Genomic DNA, 16,575 nt, shown 5'->3' with positions numbered 1-16,575 from the left:
TCTTGCCGGTACTTAGCTACGGAGCAGAAACCTGGAGACTTACAAAGAGGGTTCAGCTTAAATGAGGACGACGCAGCGAGCAATGGAAAGAAAAATGGTAGGTGTAACCTTAAGAGACAAGAAGAGAGCAGAGTGGATTAGGGAACAAACCGGGGCTAAGGATATCATAGTTGAAATCAAGAAGAGGAAATGGACATGGGCCGGGCATGTAGCACGTAGACAGATAACCGCTGGTCATTAAGGGGGGACGCGGCCTTTGAAAACCGAAAAATCGCGAAAAAGTCGATTTTCGGCAAACCACATATTCGGGCAGTATGTGTCATAAACTACCTTTTCTGTAAATATCAACGCCTAATTCGTCGCGAAACCATTTGAAATAAAGTTTAGAACATGCCGCGGCGGCCCTCGAGCGGCGCGCGAGCGCTCAAAATACCCCAACTTGGCGTGATCGCAGTTTCTCGACCGCTCGACGGAGCGCCGCCATTTTGGTGTTGTTTTGTTTGTGAATTCTTGCTCTTTCTTTCCCCGCCACCTGCGTCGCCGGCGGCAGCGCAGGAGAGGAGCAAGCCGCTCATGATTGGAGGGCTCGCGAGAGCTTTCAAGTTTCCCACGGCTGAGGCGCGCAGCTGGGATTGGGCGAAGCGCGCGCTCCCCAAGGACGCGGGGGAGCCCGCGACTGCCATTGGCTGCTGCGCGCGATGACGTAGCGCTCTTGCGCATAATGCGGCCGATGCGGCCGCTCGTCTGCTGCTCCTCCGTCCGGCGTCTTTGTGTTCCGCTCGCTTCCGTGTATCGTTGCAGCCGTTCGCATACTTTCCACGTTTCAACAGTCTTCGAAACGATTTTCAACCGTCTTTACGAAACGATTTTCAACCGTCTATACGAGACCGTTGTTGTGTTCGCTCACGATGCGGCCAACGAAAAAGAAGATGCTACAATCGTTCGGTGCAAGGAAGCGAGCTATGAAGCTTGTCCGCGCGGCGAGGCTCTCCGCTCGCACGTGCGCCGACGGTGATCGCGCCGACGGTACCTGTGGGGCAGCTTCTGCTTCATCTACGCAAGAGAGTGGTCGCATCGACGCGCCTAGCAACGGGACTCCTGCTCCGCCGGTGCAAGAATTTGTCGTTACAAGTGCGCCTGGTGTCTCGTGCTCATCGACAGTGGCTTCCGCATCTTCTCTTTCATCGGCCTCGAGAGCGATCGCGTCGTCAACTGTGCATTTGCGAACAAGTTTCCTGACGTGCGAGGAGAAAGAGGCGGCGGATCAACAACGCGCTGCTGTGCAAAGAGAACTTGGGGGCTATGCCAGCGACGGAGCGGAAATTTCAGGCAATGGAGCGCGATCATGAAGCTGCCACCGCTACAAGTGAAGGCGAAAAATTTTTCCTTGTGCAAATGGATGCCCTAGACGACCTGCTATCTCGGACCCCGTGCCACCGGTGCACCGCGATTGGGATGAAGGTACGAGGAGGCACCCAACTTGGACTTGCTGCAAAGCTTGAGCTAGTATGCTTGCATTGTGGAGTAGTTTCAAGCTCATGGAGTTCATCTCGTCAGGATGACACAAAGGCCTTTGATGTGAATGTAAGAGCCATTATGGCAACAAAACAAATAGGCAAGGGACAAACAGCTCTCAACGACTTTTGGGCAGAGATGAACGTGTCCCATCGTGGCCTCCATCACAAGACCTTTCAGAAGCACCTGAAGAAATTCAGGGAACCGCAGACACAATGCATAGAAAATTTCTATGCAGAATCTGCTTCTGCTGTAAAAGCCACTTACAAAGAAATGGATCAATATTTCACCAGGGATATAACAGTTTGTTATGATGGAACATGGCACAAGCGTGGGCACACATCCCATATTGGAGTCGGGGCAGTTATCGAATACCATACGGGCCTTATCTTGGACGCCGTTGTTCTGTCTAATCAGTGCCTTGGTTGCCAAGTAGGGCCAAAGCCTGGAGACGCAGACTATGCATGCTGGCTGGAGAATCATGTGTGCCAGAAAAACACCGACTCTAAATCAGGAAGAATGGAGGTTGAGGCAGCTATCACCCTCTTTTCACGCTCACTGTCGAAGCACAACCTCCGTTACACAACGCTCGTGTCTGATGGAGATAGTGCCACCTTCTCTGCCCTTGTACAAGAAAATGTTTATGGACTGGTCCCCATTTCAAAAGAGGAATGCCTGAACCACGTTCAGAAGAGGATGGGGACTGCACTTCGCAACCTTGTGCAGAAAAGTGACAAGGCTTTGGGAGGGAAGCGCAGGCTGACAAAGGCCCTCATCGACAAGTTGACAGATTATTATGGCTGGGCCCTACGGAACAATTCCGATAATGTGGCTGCAATGCGGCGGGCAGTAATGGCATCGTACCACCATGTGACGTCGACGGATGAGGAGCCGCACCACGACTTGTGCCCAGAGGGTGCAGACTCCTGGTGTCGTCACAATGCCAGCAAGATTACCGGTGTTCCACCTCCGAAGCATTCGTACAAGCTGCCACGCTATGTTGCAGATGCACTTCTACTCATTTATGAGAGGCTCTCACAGGCTTCTCTTCTGCAACGCTGCCTGGGAGCAAAGACGCAGAATGCATCAGAGACCTTTCACTCTGTGCTGTGGTCCCTCATGCCCAAAGAGCAGCATGCGTCACTGATTGCTGTGGAGACAGCACTGCATGATGCAGTGCTAAGATACAATGCTGGCTGCTACAGGGCCACCCAAGAGCTAGCTTCATCAGTGGGGCTAACACCTGGCCACCTGGCCATTCAACAGGCAGCCGAGAAAGATTCTCTGCGCTTGAAAAAGGCTAAGAAGCGATCCCTAGAGAAGATGGAAAGGCGGCAAAGAAAGAGAGTGCCAAATGACACCTCCAGTTACGCTGCAGGTTCATTTTAGAACTGCCTATGTGCTCAAAACTTTCAAACGTCGTTTTCTCGAAATGACTTTTTTGGCTAGTGAGGCTGCTTATTCCAGCCATATCTCTGGAACCACTCATTGGATTTCCATAAGTCTTTTTTTATTATGTACATGAATAAATTTCTGAGGGGGTGACAAGCCCATTTTTTCAATATATTGTGTGTGTTATTTATTATATTTAATCAAAATTTGATTGATAATATCCTAATCACGAACACAAAGTTTGATGGTCTGCTAAAACTTTTCAGCAAAGAAATTCAAAAAAAGGGCTCTGTTAACCCCTGGAGTATCAATCTGGGAATCATCATAGTTAATTTCACAGTTCCAGCACCTTTTGAAAGTTCTCCAGGCCTGGAATAAGAGAACCATGTGCACTACCCCGATATTCTTCTGTAACTTGAAAACCAGTGAACATAACTTGACGAAATTTTTTAGTTCTTCTAATGCTTTTGCTATAAGTCTATCCTGAAAATTTCATTAAGATATCTCAATAAACAAAAAAGTTGGTATCCGATGGTAGCCTCCCCCCTTAAGAGTGACTAACTGGATTCCTAGAGAATGCAATCGGGTTAGGGGGAGACGGATGATTAGGTAGGCAGATGAGAATAAAGATTTGCTGGTATAACGTGGCAATTGAACGCACAGGACCGAGTTGACTGGCAGAACGTGGGAGAGGCCTTTGTTCTGCAGTGGACGTAGTCAGGCTGATGATGATGATGATGAAAGTGAGAAATAATGACCCAATCAAAAAAGTGCTTCCTATAATGTACCGTATTTACACGATTGTAAGACGACCCTTTTTTTCAAATTTGACAATCCAATGTTGGGGGGTCGTCTTAGAATCGAAACTCATGTATTGTCATCTCGAATAGTTTCCCGCTCAACCCAAAGCGCATAGTTTTCCGCGTGCTTATACAAAAGCTTTTCTTTTTTTAGCATCTACAGCGCGCATTACGAGTGCCTTTATGACGAGCGCACGGCTCTTGAGGGAGCACCGGTAATCGGTGGAAGAGCCGCCGTAGGGGGGTATTGGTAGTTGACGGAAGAGCTCTTCTTTGTGATACAATTTTCTAAGCGGGCGCGTCGCCGCGTGCTCCTGTCGCTTGTGTCCACGACCGGCTCTCTCGAGTCACTTCTGTCTGACATGAGTGCCGTGACATGAGTACGAAAGTTCGGAATCGGTGAATGTGTGGTGCGGAAGTGGCGGCTTCAGCGCGAGGAAATTTTCTCGTGCGACTCCAAGCGCCGTGGCTTTCGCGGGCCGAAGTCTGGCCGCTTTCCGGAACTAGAGGCGAAGCTTGCGGCCTACGTGAGTTTTTTTTTTTTTTTTTTGAGATGCGATTTTGGGGGGGTCGTCTTACATTCGAGTCGTCTTATAATCGTGTAAATACGGTATGTCTTATGCTTTCTACTGTCAATCCCTATGTGATTTGTAAATTTTTGACAGGCGGTTATTTTTCTATTGTGGTAAGAACGATAAAAATTGTTATCTTGATTATTTAATTAAACTAATGAAGCTATAGAAAAAGAAAAAATAATTACATTTTTAGAATCAGGAGAACAAACTAAGTAAGCATGCCAACTTTTGTCACATTTGGTTCAAAAGTAAATGAGAGAGCCCTAAAACCCATGTCCCCCTTAAAAGGACTACATGCCCGGTGCATACTGAGCATTTTCAAGTGCAGTTATGTAAATGAATGAGTTTTGCTTGTTTTTCTCAGTTTTCTGAAAACATGCTTTTTGGTGACTTTACTAGTTTGTCGGGTCTTGTAATGTTGCAATCTAGAATAGCTAGAGCAATAAATGTTTTCGTTAATGTAAAGCCCAATCTGTATTACAAAGTGCTGAGAGTAGAATTTCCATTTGCTGCCCATATAAATTTAAGAAGGATTAAATTTTTTTGTATGTGATAGCCATGACATGACTCCTCAACTTTCATCATCTGCAGAATCACAAGTTTTTCTTTAATTTGCAATCTGCTTGCAGCATTGCACTTATTGCTAATTGGACTGTCTAGCTATACAATAATATTCACTTTGAGATAAGCATTTTCTTTTCTATTGTCTCCAAAAACAATAGAGTGGGGCAGAGGAGTGAACCTACATTCTGAACTTTAAGGTATATCACAGTAACATACAACCAGTGCACACATCTGCTCAGACATTGCTTATATGCAGCTAACAGGGAAAACACTTTTTTACGAGTCTTGCTTTCCTGCCAAGGTTGATTCAGTGACATGCGTAACAGTAAAAAAAATATATAATGAATGTAGCAACTGGCCTTTGGCAAGACACTGAGCTTTAGGGGTCAAGCTCACCTCTAGGCACTGTACGTCAGCCGCGGCCGGCTGGGGGGCAGAGTGGTTCTCCTTAGTGGGCGTTTCAGAGGAGGACACCTTCTGGTAGCACTCCTCGCTGGCTGTGTCCGCATCGGCCTCCTCGTCAGACGATATGGAGATGGTCAGGCACTCTGTACGGAAAACAGCAAGCCTATCAGCCCGACACACACAGGCGACAGAAATGAGATAGGACAGCGTTTAGCATAGCGCCGAAGCTACCGGCAGAATCACATTAAACTAAATGCCTTTGCCAGTTGTTAATGCATAACTATCAGAAGTTCTTCTGAATAATTACCCCTTTCCCTGTCGAGTGCTTCTGGCCCTGACACACCTCTAGTGCTGGTTTTGTTTTGTTTTGGCACTATCAGGCATGCTTGAATCAGAGAAATGAAGCGTTGTGAAGTTAAGATGACAGATAGGGTAGGTACAACCACTTTGATTGCTACTGATAGCAGCAAATGAGCGAGAACAGTGATTGAATCAGGTTTCAGTCTACCGCAGAGGCAACAGCGAGCGCCCATAACATTGAGGCACCGCAAGAGACACGCCACAGGAGAGAGAGAAAGAAAAAAACGCAAGGCTGTGGGAGGTGGCAGAACAACCGGTGCACCCATAATCTTACACGCACCTCACGGTCCCTTCAAAATAGCGCGCACAGCGATCACGACCCCCAGCAAAGAGTGGTAGACGTGGTTACTCTCTACTTTTCAAAAGACGTACAAACACAGCGAAGAGCAAAAATACATGCTTCTAGATAAATTTGAGAGATGGCAAAAGCAATAGATTAATGCACGATATGCCATTTTTCGCATTTCGGCATGAATTTTTCAACACATGAGGGAGAACATACCAGCGCATTAGTGACAAAACAATGGGAGGAGGGGAGACATGAGAATATAACAGTACGTCAGTGACAGTGCAAGGATTGAGCATGGCTGAATCATTGATTGATGACTACACATGCCAAGAGGCTAACCAGTAAAGAAAAACTAACTCTCCAAGTTCACCTAGTGGTTTTTTTAGATATAAAGTAGACTCTCACTAAACAGAACTACTGCTTAAATGGAACTATTGCCTCTGCAATGCTTGGTTTCGGGCTTGCATTTTACACCCATGTTCACCTCTCAGTAAATGGAACTCCTGTTAAATGAAACTTATTTTCCTGGTCGCTTCAGGTTCCGTTTACTGAGAATCTACTGTATATATATATATATATATATATATATATATATATATATATATATATATATGAGTGTATACATACAGTCGACTCCTCTCAAACAGAACACGAAGGGAATCCATAAAACTGTTCCATTTATCAGATGTTTTCAGATGTTTCATTTAAGCAAAGTACACTTATTTAGTGAACCAAGACCTTTATTCAAATTGCACAAACCTCAGCTTACTCATGAGGATGAGTAGGGAAAAAAAAAGAAGTGGGGAGTGGTTTGTTTGGCAAGCTTGAATTGTGTTTTCACAAGGTATGCACCCATGCCTGACAAACCAGCTAGACATTCTGGACAAGCCTCATGCTCGAAATAGCGATGCAAAAGTTCCACAGCCTCTTTAGCTGATCGGTCTGGTGGCACCACTGCACTGGCAGTATCATCACATTCATCACTGAAAGGTTGATCCTCATCTTGCACTTCGGCAATCATTTCCTCTACAGTCTCTTGATGACAGGTACGAACAGTTTAATCAATTGATTCGTAGTCCTGCAGCGCGAAAGGGGCAAAGGGCACGACCTGACTGAATACTGTCTCAATGTCGGCATTAGCAGGGCTTTCTTCTTCATCAGCTACTGCTTTCTGGCACTTGAAATCAAACATGGTGAAAGCAACTGTGTATTGTTGTTGCCTTCACTTGTTCCCAGCCAAAGCCAAAATGTGCATGGCTGCCAATAAATCTATGCTGTAGAATTTCTCGCAGGAGCAATTGTCTGAGGTAATGAACTTTATTGTTCTGAATAACCACTTGATCCATCGGCTGGATCGCTGCCGTTGCATTAGCAGGCAAGAACTCCAGGGTGATGCCTTTGAGTCCTTGAACCTGACCTTGGGCTCGGCAACTATCCACGATTAAGACAACCTTCCAGCCTTGTCTCGTAAATCTTGCGTCTTTCTCCCGAAGCCAGTTTTCGAAAATGGACATGGTCATCCACGCTCTTCCGTTCCCATGGTACGCAACGGGAAAGTGTCGAACGCAATTGAAACATTGTGGGTGCCTTGATTTTCCTATTACCAACAACTTCAATTGCTCATCTCCTGCCATGTTTGCACCCACCAGCATAGTGATGTGATCTTTACTGCGTGTTCCTACAGGCTTCGCCATTAAAGGTGAGAGTATTTGATAGAAGCGCCTTATAAAAAAGACCCATCTCGTCGACGGTGAAGACGTCTCGTGGCTCAAAGCTCATCAAAATTTCCTTATGCCGCCTTTGTTGCTTGTCGCTGCAAATGTCTTTGTTGGCTGCACCACTCTCACCAGAGATTGCTTTGAAGACTAGGCCATGGCATGTTTTGAAGCGGCCGAGCCATCCGCCGCTTAGGACAAAGTTCTTAACCCACATTTGCATGGCGATCTCTCGAGCTTTCTGCTCGATAATTAGTCCGCTTATGGGCAAATTAGAACCCCGTGCACACTTGAACCACAGAAAAAGAACTTTTTCTAGCTGTTCATAAGGCACCGTCAGCATCCGCATCCGTTTAGATGTAAAGGTCCCGTTCTTGACAATGCCTTCAATCATTTCACTGTCTTTCCAGATCCGCGACAGCGTCGATTTCGGGATGTATTTTTTTCACCACCTCCATTTGGGCAGGCCACTTCAATCAAGCTCCTGAAGAATTTGCAGCTTTTTTTAAGCGAGAGTGCATGGTGAAGCCGCTTCATTTCCATCGGGCTAAAATAACACCGTGATCCACCGCACTTAGCCGCACAAATCGGCCTAACGCACAATTGACTCACCGACTCTGCTCCCACAATGGCTCCCTCAGCCACAAGCGAGAATGGCTACTGGATTGGCTTGTCTCGATCTCGAGGTGGTGCCATGGTTGTGAGACTACCTTTGGCATGAGCAAGTCTATGCTGTGCGTTTAACCATACGTGACCAATAAGCACTGTTTCGATTAATCGATAAATTTTACTGGGCAACACATAGAAAATCCAGTCATATGAGCCCATTTAGTTCCGTTAATAAGACATTTTCGTTTAAGCGAGTCCACTGTATATGATCCTCGATATATCAAACTTATATATATTGAATTATTGGCGATATCAAACAGTTGAAAAACCCCCTTCAATATCCCATGCAACTTATGGGACTTGTGCACCCATATATCAAAGTCCCACGCGGGCGGGACATCCGCTATACTGTATGCTGAAACCCAGAAGGTGCATATTTGCTAGCAAATATTAATTTTTGGCCGTGTTTCAACTAATCCCGGTTTCTTTTCCCGTGAAGGCGATGAAAAGGCGGCGTTATTCCATCTCGCTGATCTGTGTCGTTGCGTACCACTTGAGAGTGCACCGGTATGTTTGATTTGCGATCTGCAGGTCTTCACACGCGGGAATAGTGTTTTTCACAAGACTGATTGTTTAGGACACCAAAATGAGGATGAGAAGTGGCTCAGCAATCTCATTGCAATGTTCGCATTCTCTCCCTTGTTAGTTAGTGCCCAATGGCTTGCGATGTGCAATCTCGTGATGTATTTTTAGTGTTTTCGGTTTTAAAACACATGTCTCAGAAGCTACGCTTTGTCTAGCTTTTTGCATAAAAGCAGCAGCTGCCTGCTACAAAGCCACAAGTGACATCGATGACACTAACATGCTGACAGTAGGAACACGACGTCATGGCTTGGCTAGCTCGGCATTGTCTTTTGCCCTTGTGAACTTGTGTACTTCTCGCCTCCGTTCCTGATAAATCATCATTCCAGAGTTGAACAGAACATTCAGCCACATATAGCAATAAAAATTGTGACTGCCGCTTGGAACAATGTCAAGTAAAGCACCGTCGTAAACTTTCATTGCGGGCCACGTGACGATTTCGGGAGCGTCACGACCGCTGACAACATCGTACCGTGCCTCAGCGAATTCCGGGACTTATCAGCGTTTCTGGGCACCATCTCGGACAGCGAGAAAATTCATTGGTGCAGGTGACGACGTAGATGCTTCTGACTGCATCAATGCTGAGATCATGGCCACTGTCAGTGCCATGGAGGTATACCTGTGCGGTTATGAATATGCCAATGCCTTCACTGCCTCCGCTAACTAAACTTTTGCCGCGATACAAAGCTTGCGTTGGTGTTCTGCATCAATCAACGCTGCTGAAATCGCTTATTTGAAAAGCTTCAATGATGCTGAGGATGACCGAAACTTGACGGCATGCAAGAAGCAAGAAAAGTTTATGAACTACAGTAAAAGCTCGTTAATTCGACACCCGTTAATTCGGAAATTCGGATGGCTCTATTGGTCCCAGCCACAGTGCATGTTAATCTATGGGACCAAACCTTCGTTATTTCGTCTAAATTCGGCTCCGCACCGCTTAATTCGAACAAATGCTGACGGCTGCTGCTACACAAAAGTGTGATAAAGCAGCGCTGGCACCACTGGAGTGAAACCGAAACCTGAGTGGCATCACCATCATCATCAACTAGTGGGGGCGATCGCAGCGTCACCGAACGTCGGCATCTTCTTTCTTCTCCACTCAGCGCCTCCAACGCTATTTTCCCTTGTGTTATCGTGTCGGAACCATCCCTTCTTGCGGAGTTCTCTTTTTCTTCCATTGTGACCGTATTTGCATGCCACCACCATCGTGCGCTGCAGTGATGGCAACGCCGAAAAAGCGGCAGAACTACGACGCGAAGAACTTGGCGACTAAAGTGGAAATTTTGGAAGCACTGATTTTGGAAGCACTTATTATTTTTTATTATTTTTTATTATTTAATTAACGAGCTTTTACTGTATTTTCATGCAAAATAAAGTGCGGCAACATTGTTCTTCATTACACTGTGTGCAAATCATGATGTTGACGCTTGTAACAATTTCCGAGGCCCGAAATGCTTTGAGCCTTAAATATGCATATTTTGCATTTAAAATTATCGATCATCATCAATCATCAGCCTGGCTACGTCCACCGCAGGACAAAGGCCTCTCCCACATTCTGCCAGTCAACTCGGTCCTGTGCATTCAGTTGCCACGTTATACCAGCAAATTTTTTATTCTCATCTGCCTACCTAACCTTCCGTCTCCCCCTAACCCGATTGCCTTCTCTAGGAATCCAGTTAGTCACTCTTAATGACCAGCGGTTATCCTGTCTACGTGCTACATGCTCAGCCCATGTCCATTTCCTCTTTTTGATTTCAACTATGATATCCTTAGCCCCGGTTTGTTCCCTAATCCACTCTGCTTTCTTCTTGTCTCTTAAGGCTACACCTTCCATTTTCCATTCCATCGCTCGATGCGTCGTCCTCAATTTAAGCGGAACCCTCTTTGTAAGTCTCATGGTTCCTGCTCTGTAGCTAAGTATCGACAAGATGCAGCTGTTATATACTTTCCTCTTGAGGGATACTGGCAATCTACCTGTCACGACTTGAGAGTGCTTGCCAAATGTGCTCCAACCCATTCTTATTGTTCTAGTTACTTCAATCCTGTGGTTCCGCTCTGTGGTTATTACCTGTCCTAAATTGACATAGTCTTTTACAACTTCAAGTGCACTATTACCTATCTCGAAGTGCTGTTCTCTTCCGAGGTTGTACCTTACTTTCGTTTTCTGCAGATTAATTTTAAGACCTACTTTTCTGCTCTCCTTGTCCAACTCCATAATCATGAGTTGAGATTTGTCCCCTGAGTTACTCAGCTATGCAATGTCATCGGCGAAGCACAGGTTACTAAGGTACTCTCCATTAGAAAGTTTTAGTGCTGGGTACCTAAGCGGCTTGTGTACCCAGGACGTTGGGGCGGCGGTATTGCGCATGCACGAAACCCAAAGCAGATGCATCGCAAGATCGCTGAGGCACTAGGGCCACGCGTCCGCGCGGCCATAAACCGCGCTGCCACCACTGGCCTCCTAGCGGAGATAAGCTGCCCTGGCGCACATGCTGGCGCATTATGTTACCCGTGATGTCACTACCTTCACGGCGAGCCAAGCCGAGACTGGGCAGAGCCACCAGCTTAACATAATTATTAGGCAGGCCCAATTATTATAGCACAAGGAAGCCAAATCTCGGACAGCATGGACCGGCCGCCTTCTAAGATGGCGCATCCGGCGAAGCAGCGCCGAGCAAGGTTTTACTTCACGCCCGAAGTGGACATTTTCTGTTACGCGAGGTACTGGCGGTGGATCAATAGTGATTAAAATGTTTCATCCAGATTACCAAGGCTAGAATGGCCTAGAACATAGAAACCAAAAACATGCAAGCCCCCGACGAGCTGAATAGGTGGCGCCATCTAGCGAGGCCATAGTGAACCAGGCAATCACAAAGCTGTTATATCCGAAACATTGTGCATTGTACGTCTCGTGCAAAAACTGCGCAGCAACGTTACTACATTTGAGTTACCTTTTGAATCATTTTAACCTCGAAAACATTACGCGTGAGCCAACGTGTTCATGACTGTGGTTGGACGAAGTGTCACAAGATGTCGACACCATCGTTACAGTAACCTTGTATTTTTCACTTTTTTGCCTATACCAGGATACTGTACACATTAAAAAAAAGTTTCATGATTATGCCGCAACAGCGATACAAAAATATGTAAGTTAAATGCAATTAGCACCACCATTTATGGTTCGCAAAAACGTAAAGGTATACACGTTTACGTACGTACGTAAACGCTTATGTGGGAGGAGCTCAAAACGTTGCAAGACATGCGTTTTGGTAAGACGGTAAATGCAAGCCGGTATCCGGTAACACGTTAAAGTAAAGAAGTATAGGGAGCTTGCATGAACTGAGGCGATGCTATGCACTCTGGGTAGGCAGCCATTTTTTGTCAGGGGCGGCCGGAAAGTGCCGCAGCGCAGTCGTGTTTGCGAGCATTGGGGTAGCTTGCAAGCATGATCGAGTGCGAGCGCGACGCAAATTTAACTCCAAGAAGGGTCGAGCACGATGTCAGCCTCACCGGAAGACTACACCGCAGTGCAACGCCAGATAGATCTCGAGTGGTACGAAGAAGACACAAGAATTTGCTCCGAGTGGACCCATTCACGCTTTGTGCGAGCAACTGTGTAAGTGACGTGGAGTTGTGGCCCCGCAACCACAGCTCCGATATTCATGAATTTCTCGTTCAGAGAACGAGTTTGAAAACCTTGGAGCAGATGAAGTCCAGAAAGGCCCTAAAGGGCCACAAATTTTCGAAGAGTGGCCAAGTGCGGGAGCCATGAGTGAAGAAAGTCGCCGCCGACACCGTGGTCATCGTCACTCAAGTAAGACGTGTTAAAAAAACTGAACGCTCTTCTCGTGCACGTGTGTCGTACTCCTCGTAGAATAACAACGCAGTGGGATGCGAGCAGGCTTCGCTGTTCCCGGCCATGCATGTGCAGTGCGTGGCAAGGATCTGGCCATCACTCTTGCCCATGAGCAAGACGTCGACAGGAGCCTTGTAACACACTGAGAATTTAGTCGGAAAAGAAACAAACATTAGCATCTACGGCAAAATCAAGTACAGTGAACTCCCGTTAAGACGAACTCATTTAAGATGAATTCTCCTTTATGCTGAACAACGTCAGAATGTTTGTTTGGTTTTCCATAGACCCAATGAAAAAAAAATTGGCTTAAGACGAACAGCCTTGCACCTGCTCTTCTGTTAAGACGAACACTTTCGCGGAGACCGGGAGACCGAGGCGATTCTACAGAGGAATTATGGCAATCCTGGGAGGGCATTCCCGCGGCCGGAGGGAAAGAAAATACAAAAGCAGCAACGGCACGAAGCGAATTCGCGCCACGGCGGAGGGAGGGAGGCAGCGACAAAAGAATGGCCCGTGGCATCACCTGCACTTCGACCCGCAGAGCAAGCGGCAAAGCAAACAAGAAGAAAATGAGAGAGCGAGAGTTTTGAGATCGGCTATCGGCTGCGAAGAAGCAAGCAGGGGAAAAAGTAAAAAAACAAAATGACGACCGAGACTCCCTATTCGCAAAGAGAGCAGCTCTCATGACCAATGCCGTTTCTCAGCGAGAACATGTGAGCTCGCGTCGTACAGCCACAGCTCTCTCCACGTGGATGTTCTCCATCACCGACTTCGCCGTCGCTGCCGCCGCCATCGCCAAGGAAACGAGTTCTTTCTCTGCACCGAGCCTGCGATCGCACGTTTTCTATTCCATGCGCTTTGTTTGCTTCACTTGTCTCGTTGAAAATGGCCAGCAAGCCAACTGTACAACGAAAGCCAATCGAGCTTTCAAGGAAAGCAGAAATTTTGTCCGAAGTGAGAGCTGGCAAGCTCACGAAGACCGAGATTGCACGCAAGTTCAGGATTGCAAAGAGCACGCTAACGGGCATCGTGAAGGATAGTGCGCGGGTAACCGCTGCATTGAGCGATGGAGACTTCGCGCCGAAGCGAAAGAAGAAAGAAAGGAGGGCTCGGAGGATGTTCTGCTCGCATGGATCCAATGTGCTCGTAGCGTGAATCTGCCTGTGAACGGCGTAGTTCTGAAGACAAAAGCGGAGGAAATTGCCCTACGAATGAACATCGAGTTTGCCTGCAGCGACGGATGGCTCGATTGCTTCAGAAAAAGACACGGACTTGTGTTCCGATCTATTGCCGGTGAGGCCGTCGCCGTTGACTAAGTGACCTGCAACGATTGAAGGCTGACTAAGCTGAAGGAGATCCTTCAGGATTATGACCCCAGCGACGTCTTCAACGTCGATGAGACAGCCCTCTTTTACCAGCTGCTTCACAGAAGACGCTCGCTTTCGCTGGCGACGACTGCACAGGGGGAAAGCACAGCAAGGTGAGGGTTACCGTACTCGTTGGCGCAAACATGTCAGGAAGCGACAAGCTGAAACTGTTGGTCATCGGCAAATCAAGAACCCCGCACTGCTTCAAGCACGCTAAAACCCCGCCGGTGACCTACACGGCCAACTCGAAATCCTGGATGACTCAGTCGATTTTCGAGGAGCGGCTGCGAGACATGGATCGTCGTTTCCAGAAAGAAGAGAGACGCGTCATATTCCTGTTGGACAACTGCGCTGGGCATGGGCACGTCGCCGACTTTCAGGCCATTCGCTTGGAGTTTTTGCCCGCTAACACCACAGCCAAGCTCCAGCCAATGGACCAGGGGGTGATCAGCAGCCTGAAGAGGCACTATCGCCGATCTCTTCTGCAGAGAATGTTACTGTGCATGGAGAGCGACAAACAGTACACAGTGGACCTACTGACAGCACTTCACCTCCTCATAAATGCCTGGAGCCAGGTGACTAACATGACTATAATAAATTCATCTCGTCATGCTGGTTTTGTGGTGCCCGAGTGCTCGGCGCAGGACAGTTGCGAAGACGATGAGGAAGAGGTGAGCCTCTTTGCCTCGCTAGGCAATAAAGGACTCGTCGTGGACATAGGCAGTTATGTCCCTGTCGATGAAGATGTGCCAACCTGCAGGGAGGACACATTGGACACATTGATTGATGAGGTTCTAGAGGTTCTTTCGGAGGTGACGTCGGAGGATGACGAAGATGCCAGCATGGAGCCTGCGCCAGTAGCAAATGATGCTGCTGATCTCTACATTAGTTCGTTAAGGAACTATTTTGAGCAGCATGAAGGAACTGAAGTGTTTTTGAGATCGCTAGGAGATCATTTGTGGCTGCTCATTGTGGCGTCATTTGTGGCTGCTCGCCGATGTGCACAACAGCGACAGACGTCCATTATGGACTGGATCAAGTCGAGCAAGAGCACTTGAACGCAGTTGCCTATCAGGTTACTCCCTCAAATAAATTATTTTTGTGTCTTTTTCCTTCACTGTAAGTGTACTTGATACTTTGTTTTGAACTAAGATATTTGCATGCACCTAGGTATGTAGCCTATTCTTTTTTCGAGGGTGCTTCTGATAAGACGAACATCTGATAAGACGAACAATTCTTCATGGTCCCTTCGAGTTCATCTTAAAGGGAGTTCACTGTAATTTAACACCTCTTACTTGAGTGATGACGATCGCGGTGTCGGCGGCGAATTTATTCACCCACGGCTTCCACAACCAGCCACTCTTCAAAAAGTTGTGACCCTCGAGGGCCTTTCTGGACTTTGTCTGCTCCCGGGTTTTCAAACTCGTCCTCGGAGCGAGAAATTCATGAATATGGGAGCTGTCGACGCGCGTGGCCACAAGTCCACGTCACTAACACAGTCGCCCGCACGAAACGTGAATGAGTCCACTCGGAGCCCGAAGTGTTTCTGGCACAGCGCTGCGGTGTAGTCTTCCGGTGAAGCTGATATCGTGCTCGACACTTCCTGGAGTTAAATTTGCGTCGCGCTTGCACTCGATCACGCTTGCAAGCTACCCCAATGCTCGCAAACACGACTGCGCTGCGGCACTTCCCGGCCGCCTATGACAAAAAAATGGCTGCCTACCCAGAGTGCATAGCGTCGCCGCCTATCATGCAAGCTCCCTATACGTACAAGCTAAAAGTTACACAGTTACACCGTTGTTCTGTTGTCGCGAGCCTGCCATTGTCGCGTTTGTCGGACTACGACCGGCTGTCTGGATTGCTTGGCATCGACGGTGCCGGCTTCAGTAGCAACCGCGGCACATAAGGAAAAAAAATTTTCTTTTGTTTCGAGTTGATAACTGTCATATTAATTAAAAATGATTTACTGAAAGTAGTTTTCTTGATGTCACTATGTATGTTTAATTCAACATTTTAAATCGTAAAAATAATTGAACAATACTTAGGCGACAAGACGATATGGCGCTGCGAGCGCATGTTACCTTCTTGCGGCCCGCGTTTGCGTGCGCACTGCTATAAGGCATTCTAATTGGGTATGGGTTGGGTACGCAACGCCGCACGCCCCCAAGCCCACAATGCCCCAAGAGCTTGCGTACCCATCACTAAAGCTCTCTATTAACTCTTATGCCTATCTGTTCCCATTTTAGGCCTCTGAAAACCCCCTGCCTTACACCCTTATCGATGTATCGAACTATTTCACGATCCCCTTCGAGTTCGATATATCCAGGATCGACTGTGTGTGTGTATATATACAGTAATACCTTGTTAATTCGAAGTCGTAAAGACAAAGGAAAATTTTTAGACAAACGACATAAGCAAAGTTACGCTGATCACCATTAAAATGAGAGCTTTTCAGAAAAATCACTACTATTTACTGGCTCTTCAGC

The 16,575-nt window shown here is 47.1% G+C and overlaps 1 protein-coding gene across 7 annotated transcripts in view; it reads right to left on the bottom strand.

Annotated features, from left to right (window-relative positions):
- The window catches only part of LOC119174182 (uncharacterized), a 177,100-nt gene that overhangs the window by 112,782 nt on the left and 47,743 nt on the right, over positions 1-16,575 (bottom strand). For all 7 annotated transcript variants that reach the window (XM_037425001.2, XM_075896042.1, XM_037425004.2 and 4 more), the window contains one exon: positions 5,243-5,394. In XM_037425001.2, the coding sequence (XP_037280898.2) occupies positions 5,243-5,394 (152 nt within the window). The remainder of the gene's footprint in view (positions 1-5,242; positions 5,395-16,575) is intronic.

This window comes from Rhipicephalus microplus, chromosome 5, assembly GCF_043290135.1.
Source record: "Rhipicephalus microplus isolate Deutch F79 chromosome 5, USDA_Rmic, whole genome shotgun sequence".
NCBI lineage: Eukaryota > Metazoa > Arthropoda > Arachnida > Ixodida > Ixodidae > Rhipicephalus > Rhipicephalus microplus.
Note: the sequence above shows the minus strand (reverse complement) of the source record. Positions and strands in the feature narration are given on the sequence as shown.